Source organism: Papio anubis, chromosome 11 (assembly GCF_008728515.1).
Source record: "Papio anubis isolate 15944 chromosome 11, Panubis1.0, whole genome shotgun sequence".
In the NCBI taxonomy this organism is placed as follows: Eukaryota; Metazoa; Chordata; class Mammalia; order Primates; family Cercopithecidae; genus Papio; species Papio anubis.
Window position 1 is genome coordinate 125,384,633 of NC_044986.1, and position 16,158 is coordinate 125,400,790.

General features: G+C 43.4%; 1 protein-coding gene across 1 annotated transcript in view; it reads left to right on the forward strand.

Annotated features, from left to right (window-relative positions):
- The window catches only part of LOC116269516 (la-related protein 4B-like), a 98,875-nt gene that overhangs the window by 57,010 nt on the left and 25,707 nt on the right, over positions 1–16,158 (forward strand). Inside the window, exons 4-5 of the mRNA XM_031652569.1 lie at positions 12,362–12,509; positions 12,753–12,893. Coding sequence (XP_031508429.1) covers positions 12,362–12,509; positions 12,753–12,893 — 289 coding nt within the window. The remainder of the gene's footprint in view (positions 1–12,361; positions 12,510–12,752; positions 12,894–16,158) is intronic.

Below are 16,158 nucleotides of genomic sequence, written 5' to 3' on the forward strand. Positions count from 1 at the left end.
GGGAGAGCTGTGGGCAGGAGACTCCAATCCCTGACAGCTGCTGGGTGGACTGAGCCCAGCAAAGCCATTGGGTAGGGCTGCCTGAGGCCCTGGGGACTCAACCCTGTTCCACGGTGCCCAGAGGGTTAGGACCTGGAGTCAAAGGAGGTGATTCTCCAGAGAGGCTTGATAGTTAGTATTGTCTGCCTTGTTGGGTCTTGAACTTACCTGGGACCTCTTGCTGCTTCTTGCCTATTTCTCCCTTTTGGAAAGGGATTTTTTTTGTCTTTTTTCTTTTTTCTGAGATGGAGTTTTGCTCTTGTTGCCCAGGCTGGAGTGCAATGGCATGATATCTGCTCACTGCAACCCCTGCCCCGCTGGGTTCAAACGATCCTCCTGCCTCAACCTCTTGAGTAGCTGGGATTACAGGCATGCACCACCACACCTGGCAAATTTTTTGTATTTTTAGTAGAGACTGAGTTTCTCCATGTTGGTCAGGCTGGTCTCGAACTTTTGACCTCAGGTGATCTGCCCGCCTTGGCCTCCCTAAGTGCTGGGATAATCTCTGTTCTTTATAAATTGCCCCATCTCAGGTATTCTGTTAGAGCAGCACAGAATGATTTCACAAAGGACTTTAAGGCTTGAAAAGTGCGGGGAGGAGACTGGAGAAAGAAACGGTGAGGCAGTGTGCTGGCGTTCGTTGGTATGAGATGGAAGAGATTGGAGGAATGGTATCTTAGAAGCCAAGATCATAGAGGTAGGCTGGGGCCAGATTATGGGGGACTTTGAAGTGAGACTTTGGGATTCTATTCCAACTACTTAAAGTCTGTGTAACAGCTCTTTGAAATAGATGTCGTTGTTGGCTCCATTTTACAAATGAGAAAACTGAGACAAAGAGGTTAAATAATTTGCCAGAAATGACACATGTAAAAATGGAGCTGAGACTCAAACCCAGTCAGGTGATCTCGTGACCTTGTCTGCTTTACTGTGCCCTTTCATTCTACAGCTGGTATGAACCATTTGTATCTTTAGAGCAGAATGTTTTTTTCCATTTAGATATTTCATTCTCTTTGAGTAGCGTAACAATATGGTCAATGTATGATCTGAGTTTTGTTTTGTCATTCGAAGCTGCCACTAAAGCTTTTGGTGCCTCATTTCCCTTATCTGTACAGTGGATTGGTAGTATCTACCTTGGGGAGTCGTTAAGAGTGCAAATTAAGATGTGTGACAAAATGGATGCATAGATGTAATTAATATTTTGTGGCAGATAGTGCTATGTAAAGTGTTTACTACCATTATCATCATAATCATTATGATGATGATTTCAGTACTTGAATTTTAGTGTATTAAGAATTGCTCCTGTTACCTTCATATTTAAGTATAATTCCTAAACTTTTTATCATAAAATGTTAACATTAAAAAATTAATGGGACACCAGTCATAACTCACAGGTTAAATAAACAACAACATCTCTCTTGCAGAGGAATTAAAACAATTATTTTGTTTTTCACATAGCATGTCAGAACCATGATAAGAAAAATAATTACTTATACTAAAAGCAAAACATTGCAGATGTCAACATAAGATAAGACAAGACCCATTATGTGAGTCCACCATTAGGGGCCGGACCACGTAGTGCAGGAGCAACTTGTTTAGTTGTGGACAGCGCCTGTGTCTCACCAGATGGCAGGCTGGGCGTTCCTGCGTCAAGTGCTTTCAAGAGACTTTCTAGTTCTGGCACCAGAGCTTGTAGGTCTCTTTTCCCTTTTTTTCCTTTTCTTTCCTTTTTCTTAATTGGAGTGCTCAGACATCTGCAGAAGTGGAGAGAATAATATCATGAACCGAATGCAGCATCATGAACTTGAACAATTACCCATCCCCACATTCCACTGCTGTGTTGTTTTGTTTTTTTGAGGTGGAGTTTCGTTCTTGTCACCCAGGCTGGAGTGCAGTGGCGCGATCTCGGCTCATTGCAACCTCTGCCTCCAGGGTTCAAGTGATTCTCCTGCCTCAGCCTTCCGAGTAGCTGGAACTACAGGCACGCACTCCCACGCTCGGCTAATTTTTTGTATTTTTAGTAGAGATGGGGTTTCACCATGTTGGCCAGGCTAGTCTTGAAACTCCTGACCTCTGGTAATCCACCCCCCTTGGCCTCCCAGAGTGCTGGGATTACAGTCATGAGCCATCACGTCCGGCCTGGACTGCTGTTTTTAAATCTATTCCTCCCCTTATGCACATGACTGTTTTAACTTTTATATATGTGTGTATATATTTACTGTGTTTGCTAGGGTATTTTAAAGCAAGTTGTAGATAATGTATCGCCTTGCCCCAAATACTTCAGCATGCATCTCTAACATCATTCCATTTTCACACCTGACATAATTAGTGATAATTTCTTGATTCCTACAGACACTATTTTTTATTGCTATTTATTTTTTCCTCTCCTTTGATTTTTTTCACCTTTTTAAAATTGCTATTTATTTCAGACATCATTTCGTAAATTTAGAAAATTAAATACAACTGTAAGGAGCTATATATTTTACAGAGCAAAATTCTGATACAGTTTTCCTTTGGGGGAATTTATGAACTATTTTATTTAGTTAACACCATCCCATGAAATATAATTTGGGAAATACTGGAACACTGTAGAAAAACCAGAAGCCTGAAATCTTTCTGGCTGGGATAACATTTAAAGTTATGTTTTGTTGAGTTCATGAGAATAAGAAAAAACACAATGCAGCATTCTTGCTGCTGTTCTGAGCTTTTGGATCCCGGTCCTGTTTGGAATTGGGCACATGGAGTATGCTGGCTGTCAGTCGGGCTCTGTTGTCATTAGGATTTGGGTTTGAGTGGCAGGAACATGTGACCGCTGTGCAAGGGGTTATTTTTGTTCTCTGGGTGTTGGCTTCTCCTCAGAAATTATAGCAAGTTAATGTTAGCGTGAGGTGCGTCTGTGGAGGCTCGGGATCGGCACGCGTGTCGTATGCTTGTGGGCTCTCAAACATGGGCTGTTGCTTCAGCAAAGAACTAAGTAGTGACAATGACAGTGAAAAAACTGGCCTGTTACAAAAATCTGTGGAGGAGAAGGAACCAGAAAACAAGATAAGTAAAACTTTATCTTCATTATTTGATACCCCTGAAGGTGAGGAGGTTCACATTGTTGGCAGTGGAGCCAGCAGTGCAGCTGGCATTAGCGCACGGACAAGGATTTTCTCAGGGTCTGGGCACAAACAGGGTCATAGACCCAAGCAGTTATTGAACCCTCTTTCCTCTTTTATATATACATTCTTAACAAGGTATGATAACTTGGATGAGAGTGACAAGAATTCAGATATTGTTGTTAATGAGCAGAATTCTGAGGGGGTCTGTGATCTACCGTGTGTGGGTAACGGCAGCCGACAAGGTTGTTATGAAGATGAGGAGCCTTTCTCATGTGTGCCCCTGCCTTCTGACCGAGGCCTGCAGGAGGAAACCTACGTGAGTGGCCATCTGCACTGTTATCCAGCTACTTGTAAAAACTCTTTAGTAGAGAAAGAAATGGTGGTCAGCGTTCACCTCAGTAGCGGTGATGAGCGTAAGTCTTTTGACCCATCCGATCGGGAGAAGAAAGATGGAAACTCTGTTGGTATTGATCATCAGCAATGTCAGGATTCAAGAGAGTGCGAGTTTCACAGCATTTGTGTTGCCGACTCTGCCTGCCCAAGCGTAGCAGAGGAGCTGGGCACCTGGGCAGACAGAGTAGCTGCAAGACTAGAGTGTTGCTCTGCTGTGCCTTCAGCGCTGCGTGCCGTGTCAGGGGCCAGCGAGCCAGAGCCACGGCAGGAAGAACTCTCACCTTGGGACAAGCTGGGTCCAGGTGAAAGGACAGGGGAATGCAGTGGGAAAACCAAGCCTTGCCCTGAGCCTGTGGTGTTCAGCCATGCACCTTGTGAAGCAAACGCTGGTAACACGCAGGTGGAGGCTTTACAGGCCGAAGCTTGCACTGAATTCCCTAAAAATTATGCAGAAAGTAGTGCACTACATAATATCGACTTACTCCCTGAATTAAATAACAACATGGACAGTGACTCACTAAGACACGCGTGTGTCCTTCTGGAAGAAATTGAGGCCACTGCTCCAGAATTAAAGGGTGGTCCATTCCATTCCATTCCTTCTTCCATTCCTTCCTTCCTTCCATTCCTTCCCTTCCATTCCACCACCCTTCCCTTCTTCCACCATTCTTCCTTCTATTTCCACATCCACCTAAATTGCTTCCTTCCTGACACCCACCTGGTGGCTTCTATTCTTGACACACCACCTGGTGGCTTCCATACTGACACCATAGATCCCAGCCTGGTGGCCTTCGGGTGACCTGCACATCTACCTGGTAGCTTCTGTACTGATACTGCACATCCACCTGGTGGTTTCTGTACTGACACTGCATATGTTGCAGGGTGTAATGACCCGGAGGTGGTAACAGTTATTGCCGACCAGAGTTTACATTCTAAAAAGGAGAGAGAAAATCACTCTATCACACCACTAAGCGACAATGATGATTTCCACTTGGATGTTAGCAAATCAGATAGTATCATTCCTGTTGGTCTAGATAGAAATTTAAGTCCCAAGAGGCCTATCACTGCAGTGAGATTTGGAAATGGGTGTCTCTCAGGTCATGCTAATTCAAGAGAAGCAGCCCCAAGCCAGCTTGATGACTGCTGGGAGCTGGAACCTGTTCCCGGGCTAGTCAGGAAGGCGCAGCGCAGAGGGGACTGCAGCCTGGAGGCCAGAAGTTCCCTGCTGCCAGACAGAGGAGAGGTGTCTCTGCAGTCTGAAAATAGTGCCTTTTACCAAGAAGAGGACAGAAGTGGCGTTTTGAAGGCTGAGGGTCATGGTGTCAGGGCTTTTGAATCGAAATCTTGGTGTCACATAGATGAGGCTGCAGCACAGACCTGTGACCAAACTTGTATGAAGCGTTTGGTGGACACGGAGGGGATGGTGCAGAGGACAGACGGCCTAAAGCCTAGCATGGCACAAGGAGTGCCACCCAATGGCAAGTCTCCCAGTCACTCCAGATCTCTTCACAGTAACTGTATTTCCTCCATATTTGTTTTCACCTGCGCAGAGGAAGAAGAGAGGGAAACAAGCCCAGGTGACAAAACAGAGGGTGAAATATGTGTGAAGAGTTCATTCAGTGTGTCACAAGACCAGCTGAGTGACCCTCAAAGGTTAGAAAGTGGTGAAAAAGAATCACTGCAAGCAAAGTATAGAGAGACAACTGAAGATGACATAGAGACTGTCAAGTCAGATTCTAAAACAACCTGTGAGGGGGAAACAGGCACACAAAGATATGAGGCAGTGCCACGTCAGGATATACTCTCCTGCGTTAGTTCTAGTACAACGGAGAACGCTGATTTTGAAACTAATCAAATAGAAAAAAATTATGAAACACACCGAGTATACAACTGCAAATATAATGGTCTTAATGTTATACCACCGTTAAGTCCGAGTTTTAATCCAGTTATACAGAAGTCAGAAATAGTAGAGAATTCTGTTAGTAGTGGTAAAAGCGCAAAATGGAAGGGAATTTACTGTGAATCAATTGAAGACGCTCCTGGTATCTTTGGTCCTAATACATCAGGGTTGAGTAGACCAAAACTAACACGTAAAGAAGAGGAAGAGAGACTTTATTTGGAGAAAGATAGTATTGATCCCAAAATTATTGACTGCCTGGGTCCATATGGGACAAATGAACGTGCACACCGTTTCAAAGAAGGAAACACCAAGTCCACTCTTAAACAGTTGACTTTAAATGGTGAAATGGGTTTTATGGGAAATGCTAAGGTGAGTTTTGAGAAAATAGAGTCACGTGACACTTCCAGTGGGCATTTCTTTTTGGTTGGTGTTGATCCCGCCCTAGTGGACAGATACACAGCTGCCCCCTGCAATGCGGCCCAGGGGATTCCCGCTGTCCCCGTGGACAACAAAGACACTGTCGTACCAAGTAGTGGCCACATTTCATCACTCACAGAAGGTATCCTAAATAGATCTGAACATCCCTCAAAAGTGAATTGGCAGAGTGTCCCAGAAGGAGTCTCCTGTTTTTTGAGTGAATTTTCTTATTACCCAATGGGAGGGTTAGGAAATCCAGTATTTTCTGAAAGACTAGCCAGTGGTTGTGGTGGGTATCAAGTGCGCTATCTCTGGACTAATACAGTCACAAAAGGTGCACTAGAAGGTGAAACAGTATTTAGTGAGGATCTACACCACAAGCCACAGGGCTTGGAAATTGCTTCGTTTTCAGAAAACACTCCTCAGCTACCGGTGTCAGAGGACGGTGTTATTTGGGGATGGCATGATAGAGACGGACAGTTCGTAAGTATGTTTTCTCTGTTTTACTGTTGTGCTGCAGTATGCTAGGCTATACATTTTAATTTTTTAATTACTTTTATTTATTTTTTGAGACAGAGTCTGACTCTGTCACCCAGGTCGAGTGGTGCGATCTCGGCTTACTACAGCCTCCACCTCCCAAGTTCAGGTGATTGCCGGGTTCAAGTAATTTTCGTGACTCAACCTCCCAAGTAATTGGGATTACAGGCATGTGCTACTACGCCTGGCTAATTTTTGTATTTTTAAAGACGGGATTTCGCTATGTTGGCCAGACTGGTTTTGAACTCCTGACCTCAGGAGATCCACCCGCCTCAGCCTCCCAAAGTGCTGACATTACAGGCATGAGCCACCAGGCCAGCCCATTTTAATTGTTTTTAACTTAAAATTAATAAAGATTTATTCTAAACAGTGGGTAGTTGTTTGAATACTTATATATGGCTGTGAATTACTCTAACAATGATTTCCAGATTGGAGAATATGAATTCTTGTTTGGTGTACTTAAGCCAGAGTTTGTGTGCAAACTCTTGTTAGCACTAAAGCATGCCCTGCTAGTTGTCCTACACAGCTCTGTGTTGACTTTTTTCTGTCTGTGAATTTTGCCAGCTCTTCTGTCTTCCTGGCCGCAGTGCAGTCAGAGCCCTTTGAGGGCATCTTATCTCGTGGGCAGTGTAGTTGATTTAGTAAGCCTGTGAGCCCATTGAAGGTGTAAGTCACACTGCAAAAGACAAACTTATCTAAAAATCTGGCCGGGCGCGGTGGCTCACGCCTGTAATCCCAGCACTTTGGGAGGCCGAGACGGGCGGATCACGAGGTCAGGAGATCGAGACCATCCTGGCTAACACGGTGAAACCCCGTCTCTACTAAAAAATACAAAAAACTAGCCGGGCGAGGTGGCGGGCGCCTGTAGTCCCAGCTACTCGGGAGGCTGAGGCAGGAGAATGGCGTGAACCCGGGAGGCGGAGCTTGCAGTGAGCTGAGATCCGGCCACTGCACTCCAGCCTGGGCGACAGAGCAAGACTCCGTCTCAAAAAAAAAAAAAAAATCTGTGCTTCCTGATATCTTTGTATGTGTCTGAGGCAGGTAGAATTTGCTGCTTTTAACTGACTATAAAATCTTGGTTCTGTCTTCTTGCAGTTACAATCATTGTGGAGTTCTTTCTCTTTCAGAACCCCAAGATGGGGCTGCCCCTCTGGTTTGGAAGAAGCTTAGCAAATGATTCTATGGGCAGCTAATTTGAACATCTTTCTAGAAGTTCTGTAATAAATGGCAACATTCAACAACAGGAAATTAGTTTTGCTCACAAAACAGACATTTCTTGAAGCAGTGTGATTGAAAGCACATACTCAGAGTAGCAAGATCTCATTATTCAGCCAGTGGTTTATTTGTGATTTTTGTGGGCAATGAAGCAAGAAAAAGTATTGATATTAAGGAGATAAAGATGACTTAAATGTCAACACTTACTGTATGGAAATAAACAAGTAGAAATCCCCTTCTATAACGTAAGGAATGATCCATCAACCTCTTTTACTTCCATGCCCACATTGGGAGTTTTTCTGGAGAGAGTTATGTTCAAATTCATTAGTTTTGCTCCTTAAATGGTTGTGGAGGCAAAACAGTATAAAACTACATCTTTAAGATAATCTGCAGTTAATCTTTTACAGAAGTGACGTAATTTTCAGTTGGTTACCAGTGTCACTGCCTCAGATGTCAACACAGAGCATAAATGATGCCTAAGTGAGAGGTGTGCTTCCAGTTTTAAATTAGCTTTTCCATTATGAGGTATTCCCAAACAGTATTCTAATATGAGGCATTACCACATTTAACGATGGTGCCTTGCCTTTCAGAACTTCAGTTTTCAAAGTGCTGTTACAGGTGTCTTTTTTTGTAGCAAATCTTAATATAACAATTGTTACTCCATTTCACAAATGAAGAACTGGAGGTAGAGCCTTGTATGGTTCCGGAGTCAGCAAATTGCCCTGAATTACTAAACTTTTTAGTGCATCTCTAGGAGTGGTTGGGGCTTGCATGGAATATTTCTTTCCCCCGTCTCTCACCTGCTTTCTATGCCTCATTGGCCAGTCCCCCTTCTGCAGTATTAGTCACTCTGGTTCCTACTCAGTAACTTGTCAGAGAGACTGTTGTGTCTCATGTCCATAGTATACAAACTTATTAGTTGATATGTTATTTTTCAAAGTGGAGCCTAGTGTTTCTCACAGGGTGGGTGGGGTAGAAGGGTTTATTTAAGCATCTGAACTCAGGCATGTTCACTTTGGAATGTGGCTGTTAAGGTCCGCTTACCTGTGGTTTTAATAACCATTGCTTGGCCATACATTTTTAATGGAAAAAATAAGACTTATAGTCAAGTAGACGACACTGGAGTTTGTTTGTTTATTTATTTATTTAAAGGATAGAGTCTTGCTCTGTCGCCCAGGCTGGAGTGCAGGGGTGCCATCTCGGCTCACTGCAACCTCCGCCTCCTGAGTTCAAATGATTCTCCTGCCTCAGCCTCCTGAGTAGCTGGGATTACAGGTGTGTGCCACCACACCTAGCTAATTTTGTATTTTTAGTAGAGACGGGGGTTTCATCATGTTGGCCAGCCTGGCCTTGAACTCCTGACCTCAAGTGATCTGCCCATCTTGGCCTCCCAACATGCTGGGATTACAGGCATGAGCCACCACACCCGGCCCGACGCTGGAGTTCTTGATAACCATTTAGAGTTCCATATGACTGCAAGAGAATAGCCATATTTTATAGAAATAGTAGGAGATTCAGATCTTTGTTTAATACAAACTATTTCTCTTGTAAATTATAAGTTAATGAACTCTTGGTGAATGTTGTATTTTGCTGAACACAATTGCTTAGAATCTAACTTTCTAATTAACCATCGTTTTTATGGGCAAGTTACTTAACCTTTCTCTGCCTTGGTTTTTTCATTTGTGAAATGAGTCCAGTTAATAACTGCCTCCAAGACTTGTTCTAATTCAGTACAAGGAAGTGCGTAGAATGTGCTCAGCACACGGTAGATCCTTGAATGTCATTAAGCCTCAAAAGACGTCTTCATTCTTTCATTCCTGGTCACATCTCTTCAGTCACAGGATTGATTGAACATTTCCTAACTGCATACACTTGATTTGGACTTCTTCACTAAGAGGTAGTCACTGGTTAAGGGTAGAGTCCTAGTCATTTGTGGCATAAAACCTTGCAGAAGTTGTCAAATAGTGGAAAATGTAAATTTATGTTATTTATTAAACATTGATTCATTCCTCATTTATCTTGAGCACCTCCCTACTGAATTCGGGACTGTGCTAGCTATCAGTAGTACTACAGTGAACGGAATGCCCATGGTGACTGCCACCCTGGAATGGGAGGAGCATGAGGGCCATGGGGGCCCCAACAGCCATGCTGTCACTGCTTTCAAAGTGCTGTTGGTCTGTATTAATAAACTACAAAATATATTTTGGTACTGAAGGACACTCAACTGCAAAAGGTGCTAATAATAGAGAAGGTTACTATTAGTTAGTGTTGGGAATTTAAAGCATGTGTAGTATGTGCATGAGCTGAGGGGAGCCAGCGAAGTGGATGGAATGGAACCAAGGCTGGAAAACTGGACTGTGTGGTGGTGGAAAGAGACTGGGTCTAACTAGGAAAGGCGATGCATGGAAGTATTAGAGTAGGAAAGAGAATAGAGAAATGAATTGACAAAGACAACAGAACAGGCGGAAAGGTGTGAATGCTGCCAGAGCCAGTGTTGTGGGTGACCTGTGGCTGTCTCCTGCCCCCTCATGTAGCTCCATGAGCTCTTGTCTGTTTCCTTCACCATCACACCTGCCAGCTCAGCGCTGTGCCTGGCACAAGCATGCTGGTGAACATGTCGGAGGCACTTGTTGGACAGATGGGTTAATGAGAGAGAAGAGTGCAAGTAACACTGTGCAGAAGCAGAGGCCAAAAATGAAATTTAGATGTAATGCAAGAGGGAAAATTGAAGAATTGGTGTTTCTTGATTATAATATTCTTGAAGGAACCCAATTATTTGCCCTATCACCAGTACTTTAAAAAAAGGAAAAAGAATTCCAGATAGGTCCCCATTGAAGCATTTGGTTTTATTGGCATGATGCTCATTGGTGGTCCAGTGACTGGAGGAGCAGGAACGAACAAAGTGTATACCTAAGTTTAACCACATCAGCCGCCTTCTCTCAGTTTCAGAAATAGTTTTATGTTTTTTCCTACCAGCCTCATGACCTGAGCCAATGTGGATTTATTCTGTCTTTTAAAAACTGTTAATGCACCCATTGTTTTCTTGACGGCCCATGGTGGTGCTTCCCAGCCCTTCTCCTGTGTTCTGGGCCACAGAAACTGGTGTGTCTATGCTTCATGCTGGGGTAGTGCAGTGTAACTGCTCCCAGCTTGCAGCCTGGGTCCACGGGGCACCGGGTACCAGGGACCTGTCCCTTCCTCCAGAAACTTTGACTTCCTGCACTGTGGTGTGAAGGTGTGTGGTACATTTGAAAAGGCAAATAATGTGTAAGTTTGTTGAAGGATTGTGTGTTTGGACATTTGACTTTTCTTTAGACTTCAGGGGAGTGCTTCAAGGTGTGTAAGCATAAGAAAGGCTTGTATCAGAAAAAGCAGGGAGTAGGGAGTATCCACATGGTGGGGGACTGTTGTGGGTTTATACTCTATGTCAAGAAGGACCACCAGTCCCCGGTCTCTTGGCAGGATGTTCTGGACAGACGGATGGGAAGAGCGAAAGTGCCAGTGTGCCTAGAGACAGCAAGGAGGTCAGTGTGCTTGGAAGTGGACAAGGCCAGGGAGCAGGGAGCACAGGAGGGCTCTGTGACTGCAGTGGGAACTTCGTCTTTCACTCCAGATGAGCCAAGCTGATGCAGGAGGGCTTTGAGTAGAGGACTGCCCTGTCGGACTAACTGGGCATGCGTGACTGTCGTGATGACCGATGAGCTTGGTATGTGCCAGGCATCATGTTGATGGCAGGAGTTGTTCTGTCTTCCAGGTGAGGTTTAGCCCATGTTCACAGCTGTCCATGGCAGCTTTGGCCTCAGCCCCAGTGATCTGAGAGCCCATTGTCCGGAACACTGGACTAGCAGCCTCATGGTCACCTGTGGATTCTCTATCAAGGTGATACTGAAGCTGTATTGGGAATGGGAACAGGTAGTTCTGTGAAAAATGTGAGATATTTTATCTTCTTCCTCAAAGGATGCCTGAGCTTTCTCATCCTACAGTATCCCTGACAGACCTATTAGAACACCTTTGTTCTTAGGAGCAATTTTCATTTTCTACACCTTTTGTTTATGTGACTTTTTGAAGCTTTCTTTCTTTTTTTTGTTTTAGAGATGGAGTTCTGCTCTGTCGCCCAGGTTGGAGTGCAATGGTGCGATCTCATCTCCCTGTAACCCCTGCCTCCTGAGTTCAAGTGATTCTCTTGCCTCAGCCTCTCAAGTAGCTGGGATTACAGGCGCGCGCCACCACTGCTGGCTAATTTTGTATTTTTAGTAGAGCCGTGTTGCCCAGGCTGGTCATGAACTCCTGGCCTCAGATGATGCGCCCGCTTTGGCCTCCCAAAGTGCTGGGTTTACAGGCGTGAGCCACCGTGCACTGCTGACTTTTTTAAGCTTTCTGTGTAGAATTTTATTCATCTACATTGTATTCAAGTTTGTAAAACCCTGAATTTGATTTTATTAGGAGTCTAGGAAGTCACCAGCTATTCCTCAGGTACAGTTTGTGAAATACTGAATCTTTTGGTGGCAGGCCGGTCCTTCCCCATCTCTGCAAGCCTTGGTCTTGGGAGGAGGAACTTAAAACTTGGGGGGAATTTGATGGAATCCTGACTGCATTTTCTTTTTTTTTTAATTTTGAACCTGATTTCATCCCAAAGGTGTGTGTAAATACATAGGCTGAGCCTTTGGAGCCTGTATCAGATGTCCCTTAACTCTGCATTAAGGAGTAAAATTGTATTTGGTTGACATTTGGATACAAATGTCTGTCTCCTATTTCTTCCTAGGTACCAGCAACTAAGGTTTCAGAGCTGAACCCTAATGCAGAAGTGTGGGGGGCTCCTGTGTTACATCTGGAAGCAAGCAGTGCTGCTGACGGTGTGAGTGCCGCATGGGAGGAGGCGGCTGGCCACCACGCAGACCGTGGCCCACAGGGTAAGTTGAGCATGGCTGTGGTGTGCAGCCCCCGGCTTTCAGGCCTGTGCTTTTGTTGCCATTTTAATCTGTCTTTAAGATGTTGTTGTTCATTCACAACTGTGTCATGGTATGTGGCAGTGCCTGAGAGTCCAGAGGTCTTTTACAATTCAGTTAAAGAAGTTGAGTAACTGCAAGTGTAAGCTTTGTTCTAAGAGAAAGTTATGCTTCTAACCCTGCCTTGGGGTAAACTCCTAACTGTAGGATCGGATGCCAGTGGTGATGGTGACCAGAGCCATGAGAATGCAGCATTGCCAGACCCGCAGGAGTCGGACCCAGCAGACATGAACGCGCTCGCTCTGGGTCCCTCGGAATATGACTCTCTGCCTGAAAATAGCGAGACAGGTAAACATATCTTATGGGTTCATTTTCCCGGGGATTATGGTCTGCTTTATGTATTTTTTTTTATTTAGCATATTAACAGTCTCTGAACAATGTGTCTTTCTTTGCCTCCTTTTAATTCTACTTTAAACTCACTCTTATGTGGATGCAGAGAAGATGAGAGTCCTTGTTTAGGGAGGGTGCCATGGAGCATGTAAGGTCTCAAAAGATGAAACCTGGGCTGGGCACGGTGGCTCACGCCTGTCATCCCAGCACTTTGGGAGGCTGAGGCGGCCGGATCACCAAAAAATTTTTTTAGTAGACATGGGGTTTCACCATGTTAGCCAGGATGGTCTCGATCTGACTTCATGATCCACCCGTCTCAGCCTCCCATGTTTTCATTTTTATTACCACAATTGTTCTTAACCAGTGCCTGTCCCCTCCCCCACCCCACTTGCCATGGACATTTCGTTATCGCAGTGACCAGGGAATGTACTGGGCAGGGCCAGAGAGGCCAGACCTCAATGCTGTAAGGCACAGCCATGCAGAATGATTTCGTTGGCTTAAGACTGTCAAAATCAGAAACTGTCACTTAAGAGGGAAAATGAGTATGTAGATGTTCTGTGACAGTTTTTTGTTTTGTTTTGTTTTTTTAAAAACTTCAGTGGAGCTTGTTGCTTTAAATAATAATTGTTTGGTAAAATGAATGAAGTATTTATAAAGGCACAAAAATTAAGCCATGTTTGTTTCTTGTAAATATAAATTTGCCATCTTGAATTTGCTTAAAGTGAATTTCCTGTCTATATGAGCAGTTTTCTAAATCTGAGGAAGTGCCGGTATTCAGCAATTAATTTGATTATATCCCCCTTGTTAATTTACCAATAACTGGTTAGTGACTTGGGAATGGCAGAACATTGGGATAAATTGGAGTCATGTTAGAGTCCATTGAATTTAAGATGGCAAAGGAAAGGAATCCTCATCATTAAAACAGATTTTTACAGAAGATAAAAGGCCATTATACATTGAAGGAGTGAGAATCCTAATGGCAGGAAGTAAAAGGGGTTCAAAATAAACAATTTAAGTTTCAGACTAAATTGAAATGACCTAATCTTGAACTGGAGTCAGAATTTATACAGAAAATGGAAGATAGATAGGAGGTAGATAGATGTGAAGATTTGTCTTGAGGATAGAAGATGGGTAATGTTATCAACAGTGAAATAACATGTGAAAATCTGCCTGAAGATGGCAGATAAATAATGTTACCAAAAGTGAAATAACATGTTAAAATCTGTCTGAAGATAGGAGATAGGGAACATTATCAAAAGTGAAATAACAGCACATTAAAGTATATTCTGGAAAGTTTAATTTCAAAAGAAGGTGATTCTTTTTAAAGGGGGCATTTAAAACTATTTTCAAAAGAAGAAAAAGAATACCTTCTGCTCTGTCTTCCTCCTTCATCTCCCTCCCACAACTCCTTCCCTCACTCCTATAAAGCATTAGTGAGGCATAACCGATGTACAATAAACATCATATAGTTCAGGTATACCCTAGATTTTCCATAGCTTAAGGAGAATTGAGGAAATAATACATTACTGATTTGTTACCTCTTTCATTCCTCTTTGCTTTGTCCACCCAGTTTGATAAGTTGTTCTGTACCTGTAAAATCCTTATCACAGTCAAGGTCATGAACATCCCAATCACCAGGAAGAGCTTCCTGTGCCCTCTCCTTTCTCCAGGGAACCAGTGGTCTGTTTTCTGTCACTGTATGTCAGTTTGCATTTTGTAGATTTTTTTCTCTTTAAAAAAAAAAAAAAAAATTGAACTCCTGGGCTCCAGAGATCCTCCAGCGTCAGCCCCACAAGTTGCTGGACAGCAGACGTGTGATAGAATTTGACAGTGTGTACTGTTTTTGTCTGACTTAAGTTACTATTTTTGAGATTGATTCATGTTGTAACATGAATTAATCATTTATTTTTATTGCTGAGAAGTATTCATGATATGGATATATCACAGTTTGTTTTTCCGCTCCCCTATTCATGGATTTGGGGATTGTTTTCAAAATGTGGCTTTACCAATAAATAAAGTATTTATAAAAGTGAACATTTGTCAGCAAGATTTCATATAAACTTATGTTTTCATTTCTCTTGGGTAAAATACCTTGGAATGGAGTAGCTGGATCATCTCGTAGGCATGTTTATCCTTTTAAGAAATGGTAAAGCAGTTTTCCAAAGTGGTGGTACCATTTTCTATTCTCAACCAGTAGTAGATTAAAGCACCACATCCTTATGACCCTTATGACCCTTATATTTCCCTAAGGACTAGTATCAAAACATCTTTTTTAAAAAAGACTATTTTTTTAGAGCACTTTTCAGGTTCACAGCAAATTTGAGTGGAAGGCATAGAGATCTCCCATATGCTCCCCTCCCCCCACCCCCACCCGTGCATGGCCTCCTCCGCTGTCCACATTCCCTCACCAGAGGGTGCCTGTGTTATCACTGATCCTCTACTGGCACATCACTCCCCCACCCCCACACATGGGTGGCCTCCTCCGCTGTCCACAGTCCCTCACTAGAGGGCGCCTGTGTTATCACTGATGATCCTGTATTGACACATCACCATCACCTGCAGTCTATAGTTTACATGAGGGCTCACTCTTGGTGGTGTATGTTCTGTGGGTTTGGAGAAATGTATAATGACATGTACCCTCCATTGTAGCATCAGAGAGAGTAGTTTCCCTGCCCTAAAAGTCATACTGTGTTTTGCCTACTCACCCCTCCCTACCCCAACCCCTGGCAACCATTGGTTTTTTCACTGTCTCCATAGTTTTACCTTTTTCAGAATGTCATAGGGTTGGAATCCTGCAGGATGTCGCCTTCTCAGATTGGTTTCTTTCATTTAGTAACATACATTTAAGCTTCCTCCACGTCTTTATGGCTTGGTAACTCATTTCTTTTTAATTTTGTTTTAGGTCAGATTTTTGCTCTTTAATTTTAAAGAGAATGTTTAAGGCTAACCATGGCACTGTTGGGTCTTTCTAGAAATGGGCTTGTGTTTCCTAGTGGTTAGTGATGCCAAGCACCCTTTTTGTTCTTGATGTTTTTATCAGTTGTTTAGGATGAGATTTCTAAAATCCTGTTTAAGATTTACAATTCTGATTTAAAGCGTCCATCTTTTGGCCATTGACATTTAGAATTTTCAGTGGTGTATTTATTCCAGTAGTGACTCAATCCGATAACCTCTTGATGGAAAGTCCAGGATAGATCCTGGAGAGGACATAGAAGAAGCAATT